The sequence below is a fragment of the Pelophylax lessonae genome (assembly GCF_965119305.1).
Source record: "Pelophylax lessonae genome assembly, chromosome: 1".
NCBI classification, from domain to species: Eukaryota; Metazoa; Chordata; class Amphibia; order Anura; family Ranidae; genus Pelophylax; species Pelophylax lessonae.
In genome coordinates, this window is record NC_138768.1 from 436,004,119 (window position 1) to 436,025,834 (window position 21,716).

Below are 21,716 nucleotides of genomic sequence, written 5' to 3' on the forward strand. Positions count from 1 at the left end.
TGATTGATGATTATAAAATTACTCCCATTAGACTCACTCAGCACAGGAGCACAGAGGAACAAGCAGTGATATACACTTTAACCACTTAAGCCCAGGAGGATTTGGCTGCTAAACGACCAGGGGCTATTTTGCGATTCGGCACTGCGTGACTTTAACGGACAATTGCGCGGTCGTGCGACGCTGTACCTAAACGAATTTGGCGTCCTTTTTTTCCCACAAACAGAGCTTTCTTTTGGTGGTATTTGATCACCTGTGCGATTTTTTGATCACGCGCTATAAACAAAAAAAGAGCGTCAATTTTGCAAAAATAGCAATATTTTCCCTTTTTTTTTATATGAAATTCCCCCCCAAAAAAATGTAAAAATCAAAATTTTTTAACATTTTCGGCCAATTTGTTTTATGCTACCTATGTTTGGTAAAAAAAAAAAAAAAAAAATCGCAAAAAGCGTATTTTGATTGGTTTGCGCAAAAGTTATTGCGTTTACTGACTAAGGGAAAGATTTTTGTCATTTTTGTTGTTTTTTTTTTAACGCGTAATGGCGGCGATCTGCGATTTTTTTTGCGGTACTGCGACATTGGGGCGGACAGATCGGACCCTTGACTGACATTTTTGACACTTTTGGGGTTACCAGTGACATTACTGCAGTAATCAGTGCTATATATATGCACTGTTACTGTAAAAATACACTGGTAGTGAAGGGGTTAACTTTATTTGAGAGGGAGGGGCTGTGTGTGTCCCTAGGGGAGTGATTCTAACTTTGATTGGCTGTGGCTTTAGCTGTATGCAGAGTGATCAACGGATCTACGTAGTAGATCCATATGATCAGCTCTCATACAGAGGGGAGAATGACAGGCAGCTTGTTTACACAAGCTGCCTGACTTTCTCCCTCTCCCCCGCCGATCGCAGAGTGGCTGGCGGACATCGGGTCCGCCGGTCACACGCGCGGGGGGGGGGGGGTCCGTGACCACGCGGGAGCGCGCCTCCGGCGGCGCGCGCTCGCTCCCTAGACCCTCACAAGCTAGTGACGTAGTCCTACGTCACTTTGCCTGTGAGGGGCTGACCGCCGACGTAGATCGGCGTGCGGCGGTCGGCAAGTGGTTAAGGGTTTCCTGGGTGCCTTCTAATATTTATTTATTTTTTACATTTTTTCATTCCTTCTCCGGTTTCAAATATTTTTTTTTTATATTTATTAGGAATTTTTTAAAAAAATTTTATGGATGTTGTCTTATATAGCGGTCTTTATAAATAAGAAATATGTTATATTTTTCATATTGGATACATAGTCTTCCACTTTAGTACCTTAGTTATATAAAATATGTTTAGAAATGGGTTATTTTTAGGTCAACAGTTCTATACCTGATCATTTTTTAAGTAGTTTATATACAGTGCCTTGCGAAAGTATTCGCCTCCCTTGAACTTTGCGACCTTTTGCCACATTTCAGGCTTCAAACATAAAGATATAAAACTATAATTTTTTGTGAATAATGAACAACAAGTGGGACACAATCATGAAGTGGAACAAAATTTATTGGATATTTCAAACTTTGTTAACAAATAAAAAACTGAAAAATTGGGCGTGCAAAATTATCCAGCCCCTTTACTTTCAGTGCAGCAAACTCTCTCCAGAAGTTCAGTGAGGATCTCTGACTGATCCAATGTTGACCTAAATGACTAATGATGATAAATAGAATCCACCTGTGTGTAATCAAGTCTCCGTATAAATGCACCTGCACTGTGATAGTCTCAGAGGTCCGTTTAAAGCGCAGAGAGCATCATGAAGAACAAGGAACACACCAGGCAGGTCCGAGATACTGTTGTGGAGAAGTTTAAAGCCGGATTTGGATACAAAAAGATTTCCCAAGCTTTAAACATCCCAAGGAGCACTGTGCAAGCAATAATATTGAAATGGAAGGAGTATCAGACCACTGCAAATCTACGAAGACCTGGCCGTCCCTCTAAACTTTCAGCTCATACAAGGAGAAGACTGATCAGAGATGCAACCAAGAGGCCATGATCACTCTGGATGAACTGCAGAGATCTACAGCTGAGGTGGGAGACTCTGTCCATAGGACAACAATCAGTCGTATACTGCACAAATCTGGCCTTTATGGAAGTGTGGCAAGAAGAAAGCCATTTCTTAAAGATATCCATAAAAAGTGTTGTTTAAAGTTTGCCACAAACCACCTGGGAGACACACCAAATATGTGGAAGAAGGTGCTCTGGTCAGATGAAACCAAAATACAGCATAGACTGCATCCTATTTAAAGCGTGATGCTGACTACCAGCCTGAGCCTTTGAGAAACCCGATTGGAGGCAACGCATCAGTCAGGCGGTTATCTCATCGCGCTGGGTGTAGCTTCGGACCCCATATACGAGACAACAGGATTTTTTTTATTACTCAATGTAAAATCCCTCTCTTTAGTTTATTGACGGGCACAGCTGCTGCTTCTTTATCCAAGACTAAACAGGGTTTTATTGCCCCGCCTACAGGAGTAGGACACTAAAAAAAAAAAAAAAAAAAAAAAAAATCAGCACCTCCTATGGTTAGTCCTCTCTGGGTATGAAAAACCCCCTCTCTGCTATAGGCCTCCAGTCAGCCAGCAGCAATGTCCATAAGAATAACTCCATAGAGGGGTGGGTGCCGTGTCCGTCAATGAATTCAGACAAAGGCATTCTATGGTGAGTAACAAAATATCTAGTTTTCTCATGTTCATTTTAGCTGCTTCTTCTTTATCCATGACTAAACAGGGATGTCCCCAAGCAGTGCCATAATGAAAGGTGGGCAGTTCAATTAATGGAGACATACCCCAGGACAACATGCCAACACCCCAAAAGGTGCCCAGAAAATTCTAAACAGCCACCTGCACAACTTTGCTGCCAAAACTAGCATCAGGTGATGGCATTACATCAACTGTATCAAACTTAGTAAAACGTGTTTACAGGTGACCAGGTCGCCACCTTGCAAACTTGAGAAACAGACGCCTGATGCTGATACTGCCAGGAGGTGCTAACCGTCCTGGTGAAATGCGCCGTAACAGGGAAGGGTGGTTCCTGCCCCTTAATGGCATAAGCTAGCACAATCATCTGCCAAATGGCAGCGGGAAATAGTGGCAGAAGAGGCCACCAAGCCCTTCTTCGGACCATCTGTGAGCACAAAGAGAATCAGGCCTCCAAAAAGCAGCCACCACAGAAAGATACATGCGAAACGCGCGAACCACTTCCTTAGGGTGCGACGGATGAGGACACAGAGAAGGAAGGACAATTTCTTAATTTAAGTGGAAATCTGACACCACCTTCGGTGGGAAGGAGGAGGGGGTCGAAGCACTACCTTGTCCTTATGTAAAACCAGATAAGGAGGCTTACAGGACAAAGCTGCCAACTCAGATACCCTCCAATCCAAAAGTGACAGCTACCAGGAAAGTAACTTTCTAAGAAAGCCTAAGCAAAGGAATATCCCGTATGCTCTCAAAAGGAGGCTGCTGAAGAACAGACAGCACCAAATTCAAGTCCCGCGTTGGCAACGGGAATTGCACAGGGGGCACCACATGATGTCACCGCCCGAGGCATGATGGGGGTAGTGACATCACAAGGGGTGGGGGTCTCCAGATGACATCACCAGATGGCCACGCCCCATTGCTATATAAGTAATGGAACACGCCGTAGCTAACAACAGCGGGACCTAACGTTGGAAGAAGAACTGGAGGAAGAACCAGAGGAAGAAAACAGCAGAGAGAAGAGCCGGAGGAAGAAGACATCACCAGATAGAGAATAACCAAAGGGAGAAGGGTTCAGAGGGAGAGGACACGGAGCTACTTTAATAAAAGACTTGTAAAAAACCTGTGTACAGGCGGTTCCCGGGTTACAAACAAGATAGGGTCTGTAGGTTTGTTCTTAAGTCAAATTTGTTTGCAAGTCAGAACAGGTACATTTTTCAAGTGTAATCCCAGCCAAAAGAATAATTTTTAATTTTTATTGGATAGCATAGGGAAGGGTTAACACCCCTGTACCATATCTTTTGCTGAATGTACCACTGTTCAGAAGATTTCACCTCGTTTTCTGTCCCTATGACAACTGGATTTTGAAAATTTTGGGTTGTTGTGGAAACAAGGATTGGTGATAAAGCTTCAATGGAAACAACTTTTTTCTATGATAACTCTTACAGGAGTGAACTTCCCTTCTTAGAGCTAGATTTCTCCTCACTTCCTGTTGTCTCCCTCCGTTTGTAAGAAGGAGTCGTTTGTAAGGAGTCGCTTGGATTATCGGATCCTGTTCATTGAAGTCGCATGGAAGTCTGACATGAAGTCGTAGGGCAAAGTCGGATCGGAAATCATCCAACTTACATGTCAGATCAGTGTGAACCCGTTCTAAAAGAAAAAATGAATGCAGCTACCACATTTAACGGTTAGTAATTTGCAATATGATACATTTTTGTTTGGGGGTTTATTACCGCTTTAAGCACTTCTGGACCGGAAGGTTTAACCCCCTTAATGACCGGGCCATTTTTTGCGGTTCGGTACTACGTTATTTTAACGGACGATTGCGCGGTTGTGCGACGCTGTACCCAAATAAAGTATTGGGATTTTTTGCGCTATAAACAAAAAAAGAGCGACAATTCTGAAAAAAAAAAAAATATATATATATATATTTTACATTCTGCTATATAACATTCCCAATAAAAAAAAAAATGTAAAAATCAAATATTTTCATCATTTTAGGCCAATTTGTTTTCTGCTACATATTTTTGGTACAAAAAAATCCCAATAAGCGTATTTTGATTGGTTTGCGCAAAAGTTATCGCATCTACAAACTAGGGGAAAGATTTATGTTATTTTTTGTACTAGTAATGGCGGTGATCTGTGATTTTTAGCGGGACTGCGACATTGCGGCGGACAGATCGGACCCCTAACTGACATTTTTTACACTTTTGAGGGGGGGGGGGGGGGGCAGTGACATTACTACAGCAATCAGTGCTAAAAAAATATGTACTGTTACTGTAATAATGACACTGGCAGGGAAGGGGTTAACTCAGGGGTGATCAAAGGGTTAAGTGTGAGCCTAGGGGGGTGTTTTCTAACTGTATGGGGGAGGGACTTGTGGAATCAACACAGAGACCTGTGATCCTAAATAGGAGGATCACAGACGCTCTGTGTTCATTCCAGAGAGAACAACGGTCTGCTGTGTTTACAGCAGCAGGCCGTTGTTCTCTCTCAGCGGAGAGCGATCGTGGGTGCCCAGCAGCAATTGCGTGGATCGGCTTCCTAATGGGGGCGGGCGCACGAACTGTACAGTTGATGTAATGCCGATATACCCATACATCTGTTTGCGTAGCCGAGTCAGGCTGCTGCAATATATCTGCAGTAGGCAGTCGGCAAGTGGTTAAACACAGACCTTAAAGGATAAGTTCACCTTTTGACAAAAAATAATAAATGCCCTTTTTTTTGCAGGTAAAAAATGTGCATTTATTATTTTTTGTTTTCAGAGCCTGTAAAGCATTGAACAAGCGATCAGCAGATTGCTGATGCCATGCAGGTCTCCTGCAGATCTGTGAGTGTATTGGCTTGCTCGTACCTTATACGAGGAAGCCAATACATTCTAAAAGGAAGACTCAATGAACTTCCACAGCACTCACAGCTCACTGAATATGGGCGTAGCACGTTATGAAAAGTTTAACTTTTAAAAGTGGAATTAAGTCCACAATTACCTCTGCTCTAGTGATATGATGTCCGAGTTACCTTGCTGGCCCCGTTTTCTTTTGTCATCCTGATTGGCCAGTGTGCATGCACATGAGAGTTTAATTATGCTGGCACTGAGGTGTGCTTTGATCAGTTCAGTGTTCATGCCAAAGAAAATTGTGAACACGTAGGCAAGTTGGTTTTATTGCAAAAGAGAATTATGCTTCTTCTGCAATAAACCGTCTGCTTGCTCACAACTTTTATGAATGACTTTTGAACATACATTCTGCCCTATTGGGATTGCTACCAGACTTCAGCAGGCTTTTAACATGCACTGAATTATGCTTAAGCCTGCTAACAGCTTGTAACAGCCAGCACCCCTATTGAAATCTGTGTTTGAAGCCAAACTCCACTTTTAATTTCCCTTTAAACATTTTGTTGCGCCAGGCTGGTCCAAGTCCAAGCTGATCAAGTGTGCTTGTTGTGGGCACTGTATTAAATGTATGTAGCCCCAGCTACATACAGTATACAGTGCTGTGTTCCAGCAGCGGGGTGGGGACTTCCCGTCCGATGCCTGAAACAAAATGGACTCAAATGGACAAAATGGAATTAATTCAAAGGTTCCTCTGATTGGCTGAGGCAGAGAGGCAGGCTAATGACATCAATATCTCCACTTCAGCCAATCAGAGGAAGCTTTGTATTCACTCATAAAATACAAAGCTCAAGCTCCATGTGAATAACTGAGCAGTCCCTATCCAACTGCACACAGTGCTGTATACTGTATGTAGCTAAGTTAATACAGCACGCCCAGCAAGCACACCTGACAGGTGTTTACTGACAGCAGGCTATAACCCCCCCCCCCCCATGCCCCTACTTATCCAAAATGGAAAAACAAGCTATGGCTTCAATTCTATTTTATTGGTTACACCTGGGTTTATCACAACTATGGTCTGTGTCCACAAGTCTTGCCATGACCTATGGGGTTGCCACTGTTTACCACCTTCTAAAAATTGCTGGTTGCTTGGCTGCTATGCTGAGCCACTGGATTCAATACTTTTTGACTAACTGAACTGCGACAAATATGCAAATTAGGAAATTTGTCTGTGCACTTAAATTTCAGGTCACGGACCTTAACCACTTGCCGACCGCTGCACAACTATTTACTGCGGCAGTCAGCCACTTACAGGCAAAGTGATGTAGGGGTATGTCGCTCGCCCACGAGCCTTTAGGGGGCAAACGCGCGCTGCCGCCTCCGGTCGTTCCCTGGGGAGCCAGCGCGTGTGACCGCCGGCTCCGATGGCCGCCGGCCACTCACATTCTCCTGCAGGAGAGGGAAAAGGACAGGCGGCTGATGTAAACACAGCTGTCTGTCATTCTCACTAAAGTAATAAAAGAGGCTATGCGATCCTGCTATGTAGGATCGTATGTCTCTGTGAATACATCACAAGCCACGCCCCCCACAGTTAGAATCACGCCCCTAGGGACATACTTAACCCCTTGATCACCAGGGCTTTTAAAACTAGGAGACGGGGGGAGGGCTCAGAAGTAGAGTCAGTCAGGAGGGAGCAAAGGACTGAAGGCAGTGGTAAGGTCAGCAGCGACAGTAGGGACATAAAGTCAATTGGTAGGTCTGTGCTGGAAAAGCTCAGACTAAACAGGAATAAACATAACCGCCAATCACGTTTAACGTCCGTAAAACTAAGAGGGGTATAGGCTAATGCCAGGAGCCTAGCTAATAAAATGGATGGAGTTGGAAATGTTAGTACATGAGGATGACATAGACCTTGTGGGAATACCGGAGACTTGGTTCGACCCCTCACATGACTGGCTGGCCAATATCCAAGGGTATTCGGTGTACCGGAAGCATAGGCGGCTCTCCAATTAGGCAAATTAGGCGGTCGCCTAAGGCCTCACACCTACAGGGGCCTCGCGGCCAGTGGCGGAGCATCAACATTTAGAAGGGCGCAGTCAGGGAAATCTCCCAAGTAAAAGATTGGCGGCTGAGGGAGAAGGAGAGGGTCCCTGGGTGGCTAGGGGAAAAGAAGAGGGTCCCTGGGTGGCTAGGGGAAAAGGAGATGGCCTCTGGGTGACTGGAGAAGGATAGAGCCCCTGAGTGGCTGGAAGAGAGGGCCCCAGGGTGGATGGAGAGAGGGAGAGGGCTCCTGGGTGGCTAGGGGAGAAAGTGAGGGCCCCTGGGTGGCTGGTGTAGAAGGAGAGGGCCCCTGGGTGGCTGAGGGAGAAGGAAAAGGCCCCTGGGTGGCTGAGGGAGAAGGAGAGGGCCCCTGGGTGGCTGGGGGAAAAGGAGAGGGCCCCTGGGTGGCTGGGGGAGAAGGAGAGGGCCCCTGGGTGGCTGGGGGAGAAGGAGAGGGCCCCTGGGTGGCTGGGGGAGAAGAAGAGGGCCCCTGGGTGGCTGAGGGAGAAGAAGAGGGCCCCTGGGTGGCTGAGGGAGAAGAAGAGGGCCCCTGGGTGGCTGGGGGAGAAGGAGAGGGTCCCTGGGTAGCTGGGGAGAAGGAGAGGGCCCATGGGTTTCTGGAGGAGAAGAAAATTGTCTATGGTCTAGTCCCGGAGGGAATCGGGGGTTACCTAATATTGGAAACAAGGGAGATCTATCTGTCGTCAATTTATGGTATACATTTGGTCTCGTACAGATCCGTAATGTATTTCCAATTATTGAATGGTGTTTTAACTTTTTGGGAAGGTCCTGATAGCACCATGTAGCTCTTTTCAAATTTACCTCTGTTTGTGCTTGTTCAAGCATTACCCAAAGTTTGGTCTCCGAGTGGTGCCACCAGTCCAAGATTCTGCTTATGTGGGACACCTGATAATATGCTTGTACATTTGGCAATGCTAAACCCCCCCTTTTTTTAGGTAACGTCAGAATCTCCCGTGCTATTCGTGATTTTTTGTAAGACCAGATATATTTTACAAATAGGGAATGTATCGCCTTAAAAAATCTGCCTGGTATCTTCACCGGTAGCGCTCAAAAGAGATATACGAATTTTGGCAGTATTATCATCTTCAATAGATTACATTTACCAAACCATGACTGCATCCCTCCATGCCATTTTTCTAGGAGTCTCTTGGTTGCTATCATAGGCAAGAAATTGAGATCATATACCTGTTCTAGTTTCGCCGGTATATATGTTCCCAAGTATCTCACTGCCGTTTCATTCCACTTAAAACTAAAGTTATTTTTCAGTAATTGTATTTGGGCCGTGGACATCTCTACTCCCATTACCTCTGATTTCCCAAAGTTGATTTTTAAATTTGAAATGGCCCCATATCTTTTAAGTTCTTGTATCAGATTTGGCAATGAGATGCCTGGGTTAGTTAATGAAAATAACATATCGTCCGCGTAAGCGGCTATCTTGTACTGTTTCCCCTTTACTCTTACTCCTTCTATATCTGGATTCAATCTGACTTTACAGAGGAAGGGTTCCAGTGTTAGGGCAAATATGAGGGGTGATAACGGGCACCCTTGCCTTGTGCCATTTTTTATTAGGAATGCCTTTGATAATATCCCATTAGCTTTCACCCTAGCGATTGGGTTCGTGTAGACTCTGGTTATTTTGTCTATCATCGAGTTTCCCAACCCAATATATTTGAGCACGGCAAACAGGAAAGGCCAGCCCACCCGGTCAAAGGCCTTCTCTGCGTCCGCACTCAACACCACGCACGGGGTCTTCTCTTCCCTTACTATTTGTATCAAGTTAAGTATTCTTGTTGTGTTGTCTTTTGCTTCTCTTGATGTCATAAAGCCTACCTGATCTAAGTGTATTAATTTTGGTAATATTCTTGCCATCCTATCTGCCAGTACTTTTGTGAATATCTTCAAGTCCATGTTTAGTAGGGATATTGGTCTATAGCTGCTACAAGCAGCTGGGTCCTTACCCTCCTTTAAGATTAATGAGATATGTGCCGTTAGTGTGTCTCTAGTTAACGTCCCATCTAGTTCTGTTGCATTAAATAACTTTACCAGGTATGGGCCCAAAATGTGGAACAGTGACTGATAATATTGTGTTGTTAGGCCATCTGGCCCTGGTGCTTTCCCTGGCTTCATTAAATTCATTGCTTGTTGTATCTCTTCTATAGTTATTTCTGCTTCTAAGGAGTCCCGTTCTTCCTCCGATAACTTAGGTAGATGTGACTGGTTTAAATATTTTTCAATTTCCCTTTGTGTGGGTAGCTCCCCTTTTAAGTTGTATAATGAGGCATAGTATTTCTCAAATACTTCTGTTATTTGTGTTGGTAAAGTTCTCTTAATCCCCTCGGGTGTTACTATGTGAGGTATATATGATCTCAATTTCTGTTCCTGGACAGTCCTAGCCAATAGTTTTCCACATTTGTTTCCTGCTTCATTATTTCATTTACGCCATCTTTGTATATCTGCTTTGGCCTTATAATGTAGCAAATCCGTGATCTGCTTCCTAATCGCTGTTAGATCCATCAGTATTCTATCCGATGATGACTGTTTATGTTTTATCTCTAGCTCTCTAAGTTTGTCTAGCAATTGTGTCATTTGTTCGTTTCTCTCTTTTAATACGCGCCCCATTCTTGATAAAAATCCCTCTTATTACTGCCTTATGTGCTTCCCAAAGGGTGCCCATACGGCAGTCAGCTTGATCATTAATCTCGAAAAAGGTTTTCAGCTCTTGTGCTACTTCTTTTAATACTTCTTCTCTTTGCAATAAGCTCTCGTTCAGCCTCCAGCACTGCCTAATCCGTAGTGGATTCATTGTTAGGCTATACACCATTGTTATAGGTGCATGGTCTGACCAGGTGATACTATCAATATCCGTTTTTTTCACTGCCTGTAGCTGAGCATGAGGTATTGCAAAGTAATCAATTCTAGAATAGTTCTTGTGCGGTATTGAAAAGAACGTATATTCTTTATCCGAGGGGTGTTGTAGACGCCACACATCTATCAACTGAGATTTATATAATGTTTTCAGTATTCGTCTATTCATTCCGGTGGAGAGTGCTGTAGTCCCAGATGAGGTGTCTACCGCGGGTATCAATGGGGCATTAAAGTCCCCTCCCAGAATCAGCTGGCCCTCTGAGAAGCTCGCAAGGCTAGTCAAGGTTCTTGATATAAACACATCCTGTCTATTATTAGGGGCATAAAGTGTTGCTAATGTTACCTGTAATTCGCCTATTAATCCTTTCACAAATAGGAACCTTCCCTCTGGGTCCTGTTTACTGTCCTGGAGAGTCCATGGGACACTTTTTGCTATCAATATAGATACCCCTCTCGATTTTGCTTGCATATACGTAGAATGATATGTGTATGGGAAGAAGCTATTTTTAAGATAGGATATTTTATCTGTCCTGAAGTGTGTCTCTTGTAGTAGTGCAATACTAATTTTAAATTTTTTTTAATCATTTAGTAGTACCCGTCTTTTTTCTGGCACATTTAGTCCCTTGACATTGTGAGATGTGATTTTTCAGTCCTCCATCTCTGTTCGAGGTAAAAAAAAAAAAACCCCTCCCCAATTGACGACGAGAAGATTCCGGCTCCTCAAGGTTCCGGCTCTTCTCCTCGCCAATTTGGATAGTAATCCTATCCTTATCTCACACTGCACTATACAGTGCACCTTGTGTGGATTTCTTAAATAGGGGACTACCCCGGCGTGACTCTCCGCTACTCCCCCACACCCCCACTCTATACCTCTTCATTTTATAGCAATTCTGATAGCCCACTACCTCTGGGGTCACTTCCAACTCTCCTCTCTTTTCTAGGGAGGATTTCCCTTCTTTTCCCAATGTATGCAGCGGCAAGAAAAAAAATAGTTAATTACTTTATAACTCTCTTATCTTTATATAAATACTGTTATCTCATGCAATTTCTTATACTGTCACGTCTTAGTGTATTATTGCCTTATTTCCCCTCAAAAAGAGAGTGAAACAAGAGAAAAAAAAAAAAAAAGGAAAAAAAAAAATTTTTTTTGTGCCTCCCGTGCTAAATTTAGAGGGGGAAATTCCAAACAACATCTTCCTCCCAAAAGTGAAAAAAAAAAAAAGGGAAAAAATGTTTTGTGCCTCACGTGCTAAATTTAGAGGGGGAAATTCCAAACAACATCTTCCTCCCAAAAGTGAAGAAAAAAAAAAAAAAAAAACAAGGGGGATTTTGTATCCTGCATGCTTAATTTAAAGGGGGGAATTACAAACAATACCTTCCTCCCAAAAGTGAAGAAAAAAAAAAAAAAATGATTACCCAATATATCTTGCGTGTTTAATTTAGAGGGGAATATTACCAACAACGCCTTCCTCCTAACTGTGAAAAAATAAATGATAATATATAAAAAAAGAACATTCCTTTTTCCTTCTCTCTTCTTAACGGGGAAAAAAAAAAAAAAGAAAATCCCCATCCCCCACTAATACGTCTATAAGACACCCTAAAAGTTACAAGAGTCCCATTCCTGTCGTAGTTCTTCTAATGTTGTTCATCTCTCTCTTATCTCTTCTTCTCCCAATGTGTCTCTCTCTTTCTCTTGTTGTTGTCGAGGATACCCAAAGGGTCCCTCTCTGGGTATATGTCGCAGCCAATTATCAATCTGTATAGGTTCTGTCTCTATAAAGCGGAAAAATGCCGTTCTATCCTGGTACGACTGGAGTTTGAAATACCTACCATCTCTGCGAAACGTCACGGAGAAGGGGAACCCCCATCTATAGGTGCATCCTGCCTTCTTAGCCAATTCCAGTAATGGCCTTAGAATCGCCCTTCTCCGCAACGTTCCCCCAGAGATATCTGCAAATATCTTTACTGGTTTTCCTTCCACTATTATCTCTTGGGTTTCCCATGCTGATCTCAAAATCGTTTCTTTATGTGTATAGTGGTGTATTTTGCAGATCACATCCCTTGGTCTCCTTTCTTCTTTGCTTCTAGGGCCAAGAATTCTGTGGACTCTATTTCTAGATTTCCTGGATATTTGTCCTTTAAGACTTGTTTAAATATTTCTTTTGTCACCTCCACTAGTTTTTCATTGCTAATAGTTTCAGCTATTCCGCGTATCCGCAGGTTACTACGGCGACTTCTGTTCTCTATGTCCTCCAACTGTAGTTTTAATACATCCTGTGTTTTTTCCTGGATATCTCGTTTTGCCTCTAGGGCTGACAATCTTTCTTTCATTGCGCTAATTGAGGCCTCTTCTTCTCCTAACCGGATTGTAATAGCCTGTAAGTCTTTTTTTAACTTCTTGTATTTCTTGCTGGTGTTTCTCCTCTATTCTGTTAATCATCTGTTCTATGTCTGCTCTTGTCGGGAGTGCCTGTAACATGGCTTTAAGTTCCGAATTTTGTGTAGCCGTCTGTGTGAGTATACAGGATATTGGTATCTCTCTTTGGCTAACCCTTAGGCTATTAGCCTCCCCTTCTGTAGAGGGTGAAGTGTCCACTAAGTTTGATGTATCGCTAGCTTCTGGGATTGCAGATGCCATTTTTACACTTTTAGCGGATTTCTGGCTGTTAGAAAAGAAACGGTCAATTTCTCCTTCTGTTTTATTTGTCTGCACTTTTCCTGTACTCCTTCTTCCTTTTCTTCTCTTAGTGAGTGTCATCCTCTCTCTTTATCCTACATAGCCTCCCGTCCCTTTCACTCTCTTCATAAGGACACCTTTTCTCTTGTTATTGTTAAGTTGACAGACTATTACACTCTCTTCAGCAAGTATAAAGCATACAGTTCTATTGCATCAATACATGCTTATTACCGCTTAATATATTTCACAGTACTCACAGTTCCCAGTTTGGCTTTTTCTCACTTCACCTCTCAACAGGTTGTGTAACTTGTGCTGCATAAGCTTTTAGTTTTAATGCAATTTCCTTCCTTTTCCTCTTCAATTGCCGAATCCAATATCCTCAGGGAAAAGGGGGGATGAGGCTGGTTTCCTAGGCTCACCACGCTATGCTGTGGGTGACTATTGCCTCTCCTCCCACCTCAGCTGGCCATCCTCCAACAACTCCACATTGGACCATGCGTCCCTGCCCCTCCGTCATCGGCACAGTACCTCTGCACTCCGGATGGCTCACTCCTCCATCCAGGGACTCCTCCAGTCAAAGTCCAGCCTCCTCCCCGACGGTGCAGGGCGCCGGTAGTGGGGCAAAACTCCACCGCCTCTCAAGCCTCGGCCAGCCACCCCCCTCCGATGTGGCCCCTAATCAGCCGCCTCTCTTCCTCTGACCGCTGCGGTGCGCTGCCTCCTTCCGGCACCCAGCTCTCTCAGTGGTGGTGGACGGTCCGCTGGTGAGTAAAGCCGCGGCTATTTCCACTGCCTGTTGGCCTGTCTCTAGCCACAAGAGCAATAGTTCGGGTGCTCGTGGCTTGCGGGAGATCCTCCGTTGGACGCCCGGCTCCCTAGCGTCTTTTCCTCGTTGCCTCGTGTAGCCCCAGCGGGTATGGGCGTTTAGCGAGTGGAGGTGTGGAGCTTCAGCGGAGACCAGCTCAGCGTGTCATCACATGACCGCTTCCGGGCACGCCCCCCAAGCCGAAGTGACACTCGAGGAGAAGCATTTTAACCTCAGGCAACGTGGGGGGTTCTTTACTGTGAGGGCTACAAGATTGTGGAATTCTCTACCACAAGAGGTGGTTTCTGCGGGAAGTATGGTGACTTTCAAAAGACTCTTATGCCTCGTTTCCACTGAGCGGATCGGTTCGGGTCGGTTCGGTACGGTATGCTAATTTGAGTGTTTCCATTATGAAAGTGGCCCATACAACCGAACCAAACCGCACCATTCCTGGTCCTGCTTCAGATGTAGGGCCATAGGAAATGGTACGGTACGGTTAGGGCGGAGCTACTGGCGTCACACGATAGAGTCCTCTGATTGGCGGACAGGAAACCATCAATGCTCACGTCAAATGAAAGAGCAAAACAAACACCTCATTTGGTGTAAACCCCGCATGGTCCCTGGTGGCCTGACTTGCAGTGGAAACGCTCACCTGAATAGACCGGACCATTCTAACCCTTCCAAACTGTACCGACCCGAACCGTTCCGCTCAGTGGAAACGAGGCATTTGACGTACATCTCAAGGATCAGAACATTCAGGGCTATGTGAGATGATTACAGCCACACACACCTACACAGGTTGAACTGGATGGACTATTGTCTTTATTCAACCTCCTCTACTATGTAACTATATGTAATAAGTAAAGTTAACCCCTTCCCTGCCAGTGTCATTTTTACAGTAACAGTGCATATTTATAGCACTGATTACTGTAGTAATGTCACTGGTACCCCCAAAAGTGTAAAAAATGTCAGTCAGGGGTCCAATCTGTCTGCCGCAAGGTCGCAGTCCAGCAAAAAAAAAAAGTCGCAGGTCGCCGCCATTACTAGTTAAAAAAAACTAAAACAATAAAAATGACATAAATCTTTCCCGTAGTTAGTAAACGCAATAACTTTTGCGCAAACCAATCAAAATACGCTTATTTTATATGTGTGTTTTTGTCACTGGCACCGTGCACTTTACTCATCTTGATTTATATGGAGGGTGTAGGTCCTTGGGCCTGCCCTGAAAGTCTTGGGAGGAGGTGGACATGGCTTTCGCGTCTGGTTCATGCTCTCTCATGGGGTCTCCCTAATGGGAAGCCCCACCCAGTACTTGGGGTGGACTGTTTTGGCAGTCCTCTCAAAGAACGGGGTTCCCCTGCTTTCGGCCAGGTGGGCCAGTAAGTACCTCAGTCCCTGTCAGGTTCCTTCCTCTTTGGAGGAGGACCATGTGTACACCCTCTGCACTTTTTTGTGTTCTCACATTGTGTGTTTCACACACCAGGGGCTAAAAAAAAAAAAAAAGTAAAAGGCCAAATGATGAGTTATTTATCATACCTAAAAGATGTCTCTATCAAAATCCACATTTATAGGTATGTACACCGCAAAATGAAAGTCTACTGCTTCTTCTTCAAAAAATTAACTATTTTAAAATGAAACTTCTCCCCCTCATCTATAAAAAAAAAAAGCCAATGCTCACTAAAGGGCATATTATATATATATATATATATATATATATATATATATATATATATATATACACGGCTCAACAAACCCCGGGCGCCAGGTCGCATTTGCGACTAGAATTAGCGACCTGGCGCCTGGGGTGCCCTGCAGGAGGTGTCCTGTCCCTTTTGCGCCCCCACCTCCTCCCCGAGTGCACGGACTTCCGCGCCATCCGAAAATTGAGCCCCCGGCTTTTCGGCCTTCTTCTGTGAGTGAGAGAGGCTTCCGATGGGGAACTGGCGCCCTCTTGTGGTGGCCGGGAGTAATGACTTTCCACTGCCTGTTCTCAATGCATTCCCATCTCCTTCCCAAGAGGAGATGAGAGGGAAGTTTTTGCAGGCTTCATCTCTATATCCAGTTACCTTTGCTTAAAAAGGTAAGTGGACAGGGAGTGTGGTTATTATTATTAATTTATTTTTTAAATTTAAAAAAAATAAATAATAATTTTTTTCTCTTTTTTTTTTAATTATTATTAAAAAAATTATATTATATATATATATATATATATATATATACATACATATATATATATATATATATATATATATATATATATATATATATATACACACACATACATTTTTTTTTTCTGCATCGCCATGCCACAGCCGAAGGCCCCTTTCACAAGGGCTGTCTGATCAGGTCCATCTGTCAGTTTTTCAGGCAGACCTGATCGGACCCTTCATTCTCCTCTATGGAGCAGTAATCTGCCGCCATCTGATCCTGTCCGCCAAAAACAGACGGATGGTTGTTCTATTTTCTATCCATCCCGACCGTGGATCGGATCAGATGGCAGCGGATGGAAAGAGACAGACAGTCTGTTTCCATCCAATTGCGCTATAGAAGAGAGTGGGGTTCTAGTCGTATTTATGTGTAAGTTTAGTATCCGTTTTATTAACTAAAGCTTGGTTGTTGGTTTAAAAAAAAAAAAACTGGCTCCTAACTTTTTTTAGCTGGCTCCTAGATTTCAGGCAAATTTGTCAAGCCCTTTACTGTGTAAAAGGCATCTACCTCGACCAGGGTTTCTAAACCAGGGTTCCTCCTGAGGTTGCTAGGGGTTCCTTGAGCAATGGGCAATTTCTGCCTCTCAGATAAGTTTCCAATGACACCGTTGTTCCTTTTAGTTATCTGTACTGCACTGATAGGCGGCACTGATAGGTGGCACTGCTGGGCACTGAGAGGCGGCACTGACGGGCAGCACTGATGGGCACTGAGAGGCGGCACTGCTGGACACTGATGGGTGGCACTGATGGACACTGACGGGTGGCACCATCAGTGCCCACACTCAGTGCCCATAGTGCTGCTAGTCAGTGCTCATCAGTGCCTAGATGAGCAGGCACTGATGGGCACTGACTGGAAGCACTATGGGCACTGATGGCGGGCACTTAGTGTATTTTATTTACCTTGTGTAATCAGGGCACTGGTGATCAGTGCCCTGATTACATTCCTCTGTGTCCCCGAACGGCTGATCGGCTCTGCTCCTTCCTCACATGCAGTGTCTGTGTGAGGGAGGAGAGCTGGCGATGAGAGATGATCTTATATGTTTACATATGAGATCATCTCTCATTGCATGGGCCGATCACGTGGTAAATGGCCGCTGTGATTGGCCATTTACCACGATCTGTGATTGGCTGTGTCCAAGGGACACGGCTGACACAGATTTTCCCCGATGCGCGCTCGCGGGAGCGCGCGGGGAGCCTGTCTCTGGGAGGCTGTATAAAGACGGCCTCCCGGAAATTAGAGTCCGCGCTGTAGCCGTACTTCGGCTATAGCGCGGATCAGAAGTAGTTAATAAAAGGCATTTGGAAAAAATGTGATGTGCAGCCGTTTCTTCTTACCCTGATGCTATCCACGGAAGCAAGCCGGGGCTAGCACTCACGCGGAGGTTCCATCAGGCTCATGCATTCCACCTGGAGCAGCGAGTTCTCTTTACCTTGGCTGCACAGGATCTGGCAGAGGAGTTCTGTCCTCCTCTCTGCTGCCGTCTGCTGAGAGAAGGTGGGGGCAGAGATGAGGAAGGTGCAGCAGATGCAGAAGAGGGGCAAGGGCCACATGAAATGGCCTGGAGTGCTGGATTTGCCCCACGGGCCTTGTGTTTGACACATATGGTATGGTGCATGTGCAAGATCAGATGCCACATTGGTCACGTGGCCTTTAAAGGGGGGAACCAGCAAGGTCCTGGCTACATCAGCAGTGCCTCAGGAAAACCAGGAAGTAGAAAAAGAAGAAACATATCAGTTATTAAAAAAAAACAAAAAACTATTTAATTTTCACAATGACTTATATGTCATTTTAGGATGGGCATGAGTCCACTTTAACTGTTCATCAAAGACAGAACCCCTAGCAGCTGCTACTTCCAAGAAGGAATGGAGAAACTGTGCATAGTAGCCAATCAGTTTCCTTCTTTCATTCTCTGAACAGACATAAGATAGCAGTTGATTGGTTACACAGCTTATTAAACTCCCACCACACCCCCCCCCTCCCTGAACCTGACAGGGTATAATAAATGAACATAGGCTGCATACAGTAAATAGTAAAGCAACCTCAAAGGACACTCACTTTTCACCTTGGGATAAAAGTTTCTGCCCCTCCGGGGGTAGCCTCCTACTCACGAACACCTTCATGATCTGCTGTGCTGCTTTCATTGCCTGCTAGGACTAGGAAGGAGAAAACCGGAGAAGAGGAGGGGCTCTTGTGACTGCAAGGAGGTCAACTGCATTTCTTTCCCGAGCCTACAGATCAGGACTGCTCCATACACTCTACATACCACAGCGCCATCTAGTGTAACCGAGCGCTACTTCATGAAAACCTGACAAAACCTTGAGCTGCCCAAATCTTTGCCATACACATGGGACTGGGCTAGGGTTGCCAGCCGTCAGTAAATTTACTGACAGTTTGTAAAAATCAGTGACTTTTACAACTGGCTGTAAATATCAGGGACTGATAATATGTCATGTTTGTTTGTTTGGGATTCATTGTGACTTTACTGTTTTTGGACTTTTTCTTTTTGTTTATTCACTGATATACATATGCATATGAATTTGGAATTTCTATTTTAGTTTTCACTTAAGTTAGCTTAATTTTGTCACAGATCATGTATCGTTTATAGAAATGTTTATACATGTGTAGCGATTTTGTGCATATACAGTATCTCACAAAAGAGAGTACACCCCCCTAACATTTTTGTAAATATTTTATTATATCTTTTCATGTGACAACACTGAAGAAATGACACTTTGCTACAATGTAAAGTAGTGAGTGTACAGCTTGTATAACAGTGAAAATTTGCTGTCCCCTCAAAATAACTCAACACACAGCCATTTATTTCTAAACTGCTGGTAACAAAAGTGAGTACACCCCTAAGTGACAATGCCCTAATTGGGCACACATTGTCAATCTTTTGTGTGGCCACCATTATTTTCCAGCACTGCCTTAACCCTCTTGGGCATGGAGTTCACCAGAGCTTCACAGGTTGCCACTGGAGTTCTCTTCCACTCCTTCATGATGACATCACGGAGCTGGTGGATGTTAGAGACCTTGCACTCCTCCACCTTCCATTTGAGGATGCCCCACAGATGCTCAATAGAGTTTAGGTCTGGAGACATGCTTGGGCAGTCCATCACCTTTACCCTCAGCTTCTTTAGCAAGGCAGTGGTCGTCTTGGAGGTGTGTTTGGGGTTGTTATCACGTTGGAATACTGCCCTGCGGCCCAGTCTCCGAAGGGAGAGGATCATGCTCTGTTTCAGTATGTCACAGTACATGTTGGCATTCATGGTTCCCCCAATGACTTGTAGATCCCCAGTGCTGGCAGCACTTATGCAGCCCCAGACCATGACACCCCCACCACCATGCTTGACTATAGGCAAGACACACTTGTCTTTGTGCTCCTCACCTGGTTGCCGCCACACACGCTTGACACATCTGAACCAAATAAGTTTATCTTGGTCTCATCAGACCACAGGACATGGTTCCAGTAAGCCATGTCCTTAGTCTGCTTGTCTTCAGCAAACTGTTTGCGGGCTTTCTTGCGCATCATCTTTAGATGAGGCTTCCTTCTGGGATGACAGCCATGCAGACCAAGTTGATGCAATGTGCGGCGTATGGTCTGAGCACTGGCAGGCTGACCCCACACCCCTTCAAACCTCTGCAGCAATGCTGGCAGCACTCATTCATCAAGACGACCGCTGTTTTGCTAAAAAAAAAAACTGAGGGTAAAGGCGATGGACTGGCCAAGCATGTCTCCAGACCTAAACCCTATTGAGCATCTGTGGGGCATCCTCAAATGGAAGATGGAGGAGCGCAAGGTCTCTAAAATTCACCAGCTCCACTACGTCATCATGGAGGAGTGGAAGAGGGCTCCAGTGGCAACATGTGAAGCTCTGTGTCGGAAAATAATGGTGGCCACACAAAATATTGACATTTTGGACCTAATTTAGAAATTTCCACTTAGGGGTGTAGTCACTTTTGTTGCCAGCAGTTTAGACATTAATGGCTGTGTGTTGAGTTATTTTGAGGGGACAGCAAATTTACACTGTTATACAAGCTGTACACTCACTACTTTACATTGTAGTAAAGTGTCATTTCTTCAGTGTTGTCACATGAAAAGATAGAATAAAATATTTACAAAAATGTGAGGGGTGTACTCACTTTTGTGAGATACTGTACACATATATATATATATATATATATATATATATATATATATATATATATATATATATATATAATTTTTTTTTTCCTGTATTGGTTTAACCAGATAGACTTGTGTCTTTTTCAGCCAGACTTACTATGTAACTATGTAACTCTATACACAAATTAAATGTATACATTTTTCCCCACAAACAGAGCTTTCTTTTGGTGGTATTTGATAATCTTTTGATTTTTTTTTTCTTGCTAGAAGCTAAAAAAAGACCAAAAAAACACAATATTTTTATTTTCTGCTATAAAACACATAAAAAAAAAAAAAAAAAAAATAGAATTCAGAATACTTCATAAATTTTAAGCCAATATGTATTCTGCTACATACTTCATTTTCGATATGAGACTAGCATGCAACAAAAAAAAGGGATTATTCATCTGTGACTCTCATTGTGTGTACCAGGCATTAGAGGTGGCAGGGGACAGCTGCAGCATGGAAGCGATGCTGCAGCATAGAGGTAAGTATGTGTGTTTATTTTTTATTTTTTGCTATCCCACACTTTTCCTCTAATGTTTTACAAAGTTATGAAGGAATTATCACTGGACTACATACAGTATAGTGTAGTTCTATGCACGCATACTTTTTTCCTTTTAAATTATTATTAGTGAATATTTTTGCATAATTAGCAACAAAACAGAACAACAACTTTAAGATTAATTCATTGTTTTATTGCATGAAATAAAATGTAATATATTAAAAAGCTGCAAGACGATATACATGTACAGGAAAGGCTTCAGAATACTTTAAAGTTACGTAGATCTTTATCTTAGCTAATAATGACATTGACAGTACGGTTGGTTGCTAAACCAATCCAAAGTGAACTGAACGTTTGATATACACCTGGTTCATACTCCTTTCCAAAGCAAGTGGGTTTGGTTTTGAGTGTTATGCACTAAAGTGCATGATAGAGGAATAGGAGGATTTGATGCTGTTAATTTCAGTGCAGACAAATCTGCTGGGTAAAGCTGCATACACACTATACAACTTTTGTTGTTAGATTTCCTTTAGATTTACCTTTACTATGTATTGCAAGGGCCTGCTTGATTGCATACAAATTGAAAGGTTAAATTTAGGTTTGACCTCATATTATATGGTTTTGGTAAATCTAAAGACAATTGTATAGTGTGTATGGCCTATTAGATTCAGCAGCAGGTGCATATGAAGCAGGACTGGGAAATTTCCGTCCTGATACTTTAATAATGGGCTTATGTTTGGGTTAATAGAATTTAGTTTTAATTTAGGGTTTAAGGAGCTAAATTCTAGGTTCACCTTCAATGTTCAGATTACGTATTATAGGTTAATATTAATAGGTAGATTTTGGTTATGTATAAGGCACTGGGGTGTGCTTCTACATTAGGTT

The 21,716-nt window shown here is 43.6% G+C and overlaps 1 protein-coding gene across 1 annotated transcript in view; it reads right to left on the reverse strand.

Annotated features, from left to right (window-relative positions):
* Nucleotides 1-18,373, reverse strand: part of GRHPR (glyoxylate and hydroxypyruvate reductase) — a 51,858-nt gene extending 33,485 nt beyond the window's left edge. Inside the window, exon 1 of the mRNA XM_082265256.1 lies at nt 18,217-18,373. Coding sequence (XP_082121382.1) covers nt 18,217-18,302 — 86 coding nt within the window. The 5' untranslated portion in view covers nt 18,303-18,373. The remainder of the gene's footprint in view (nt 1-18,216) is intronic.
* Between the last annotated feature and the right edge of the window lie 3,343 nt (nt 18,374-21,716).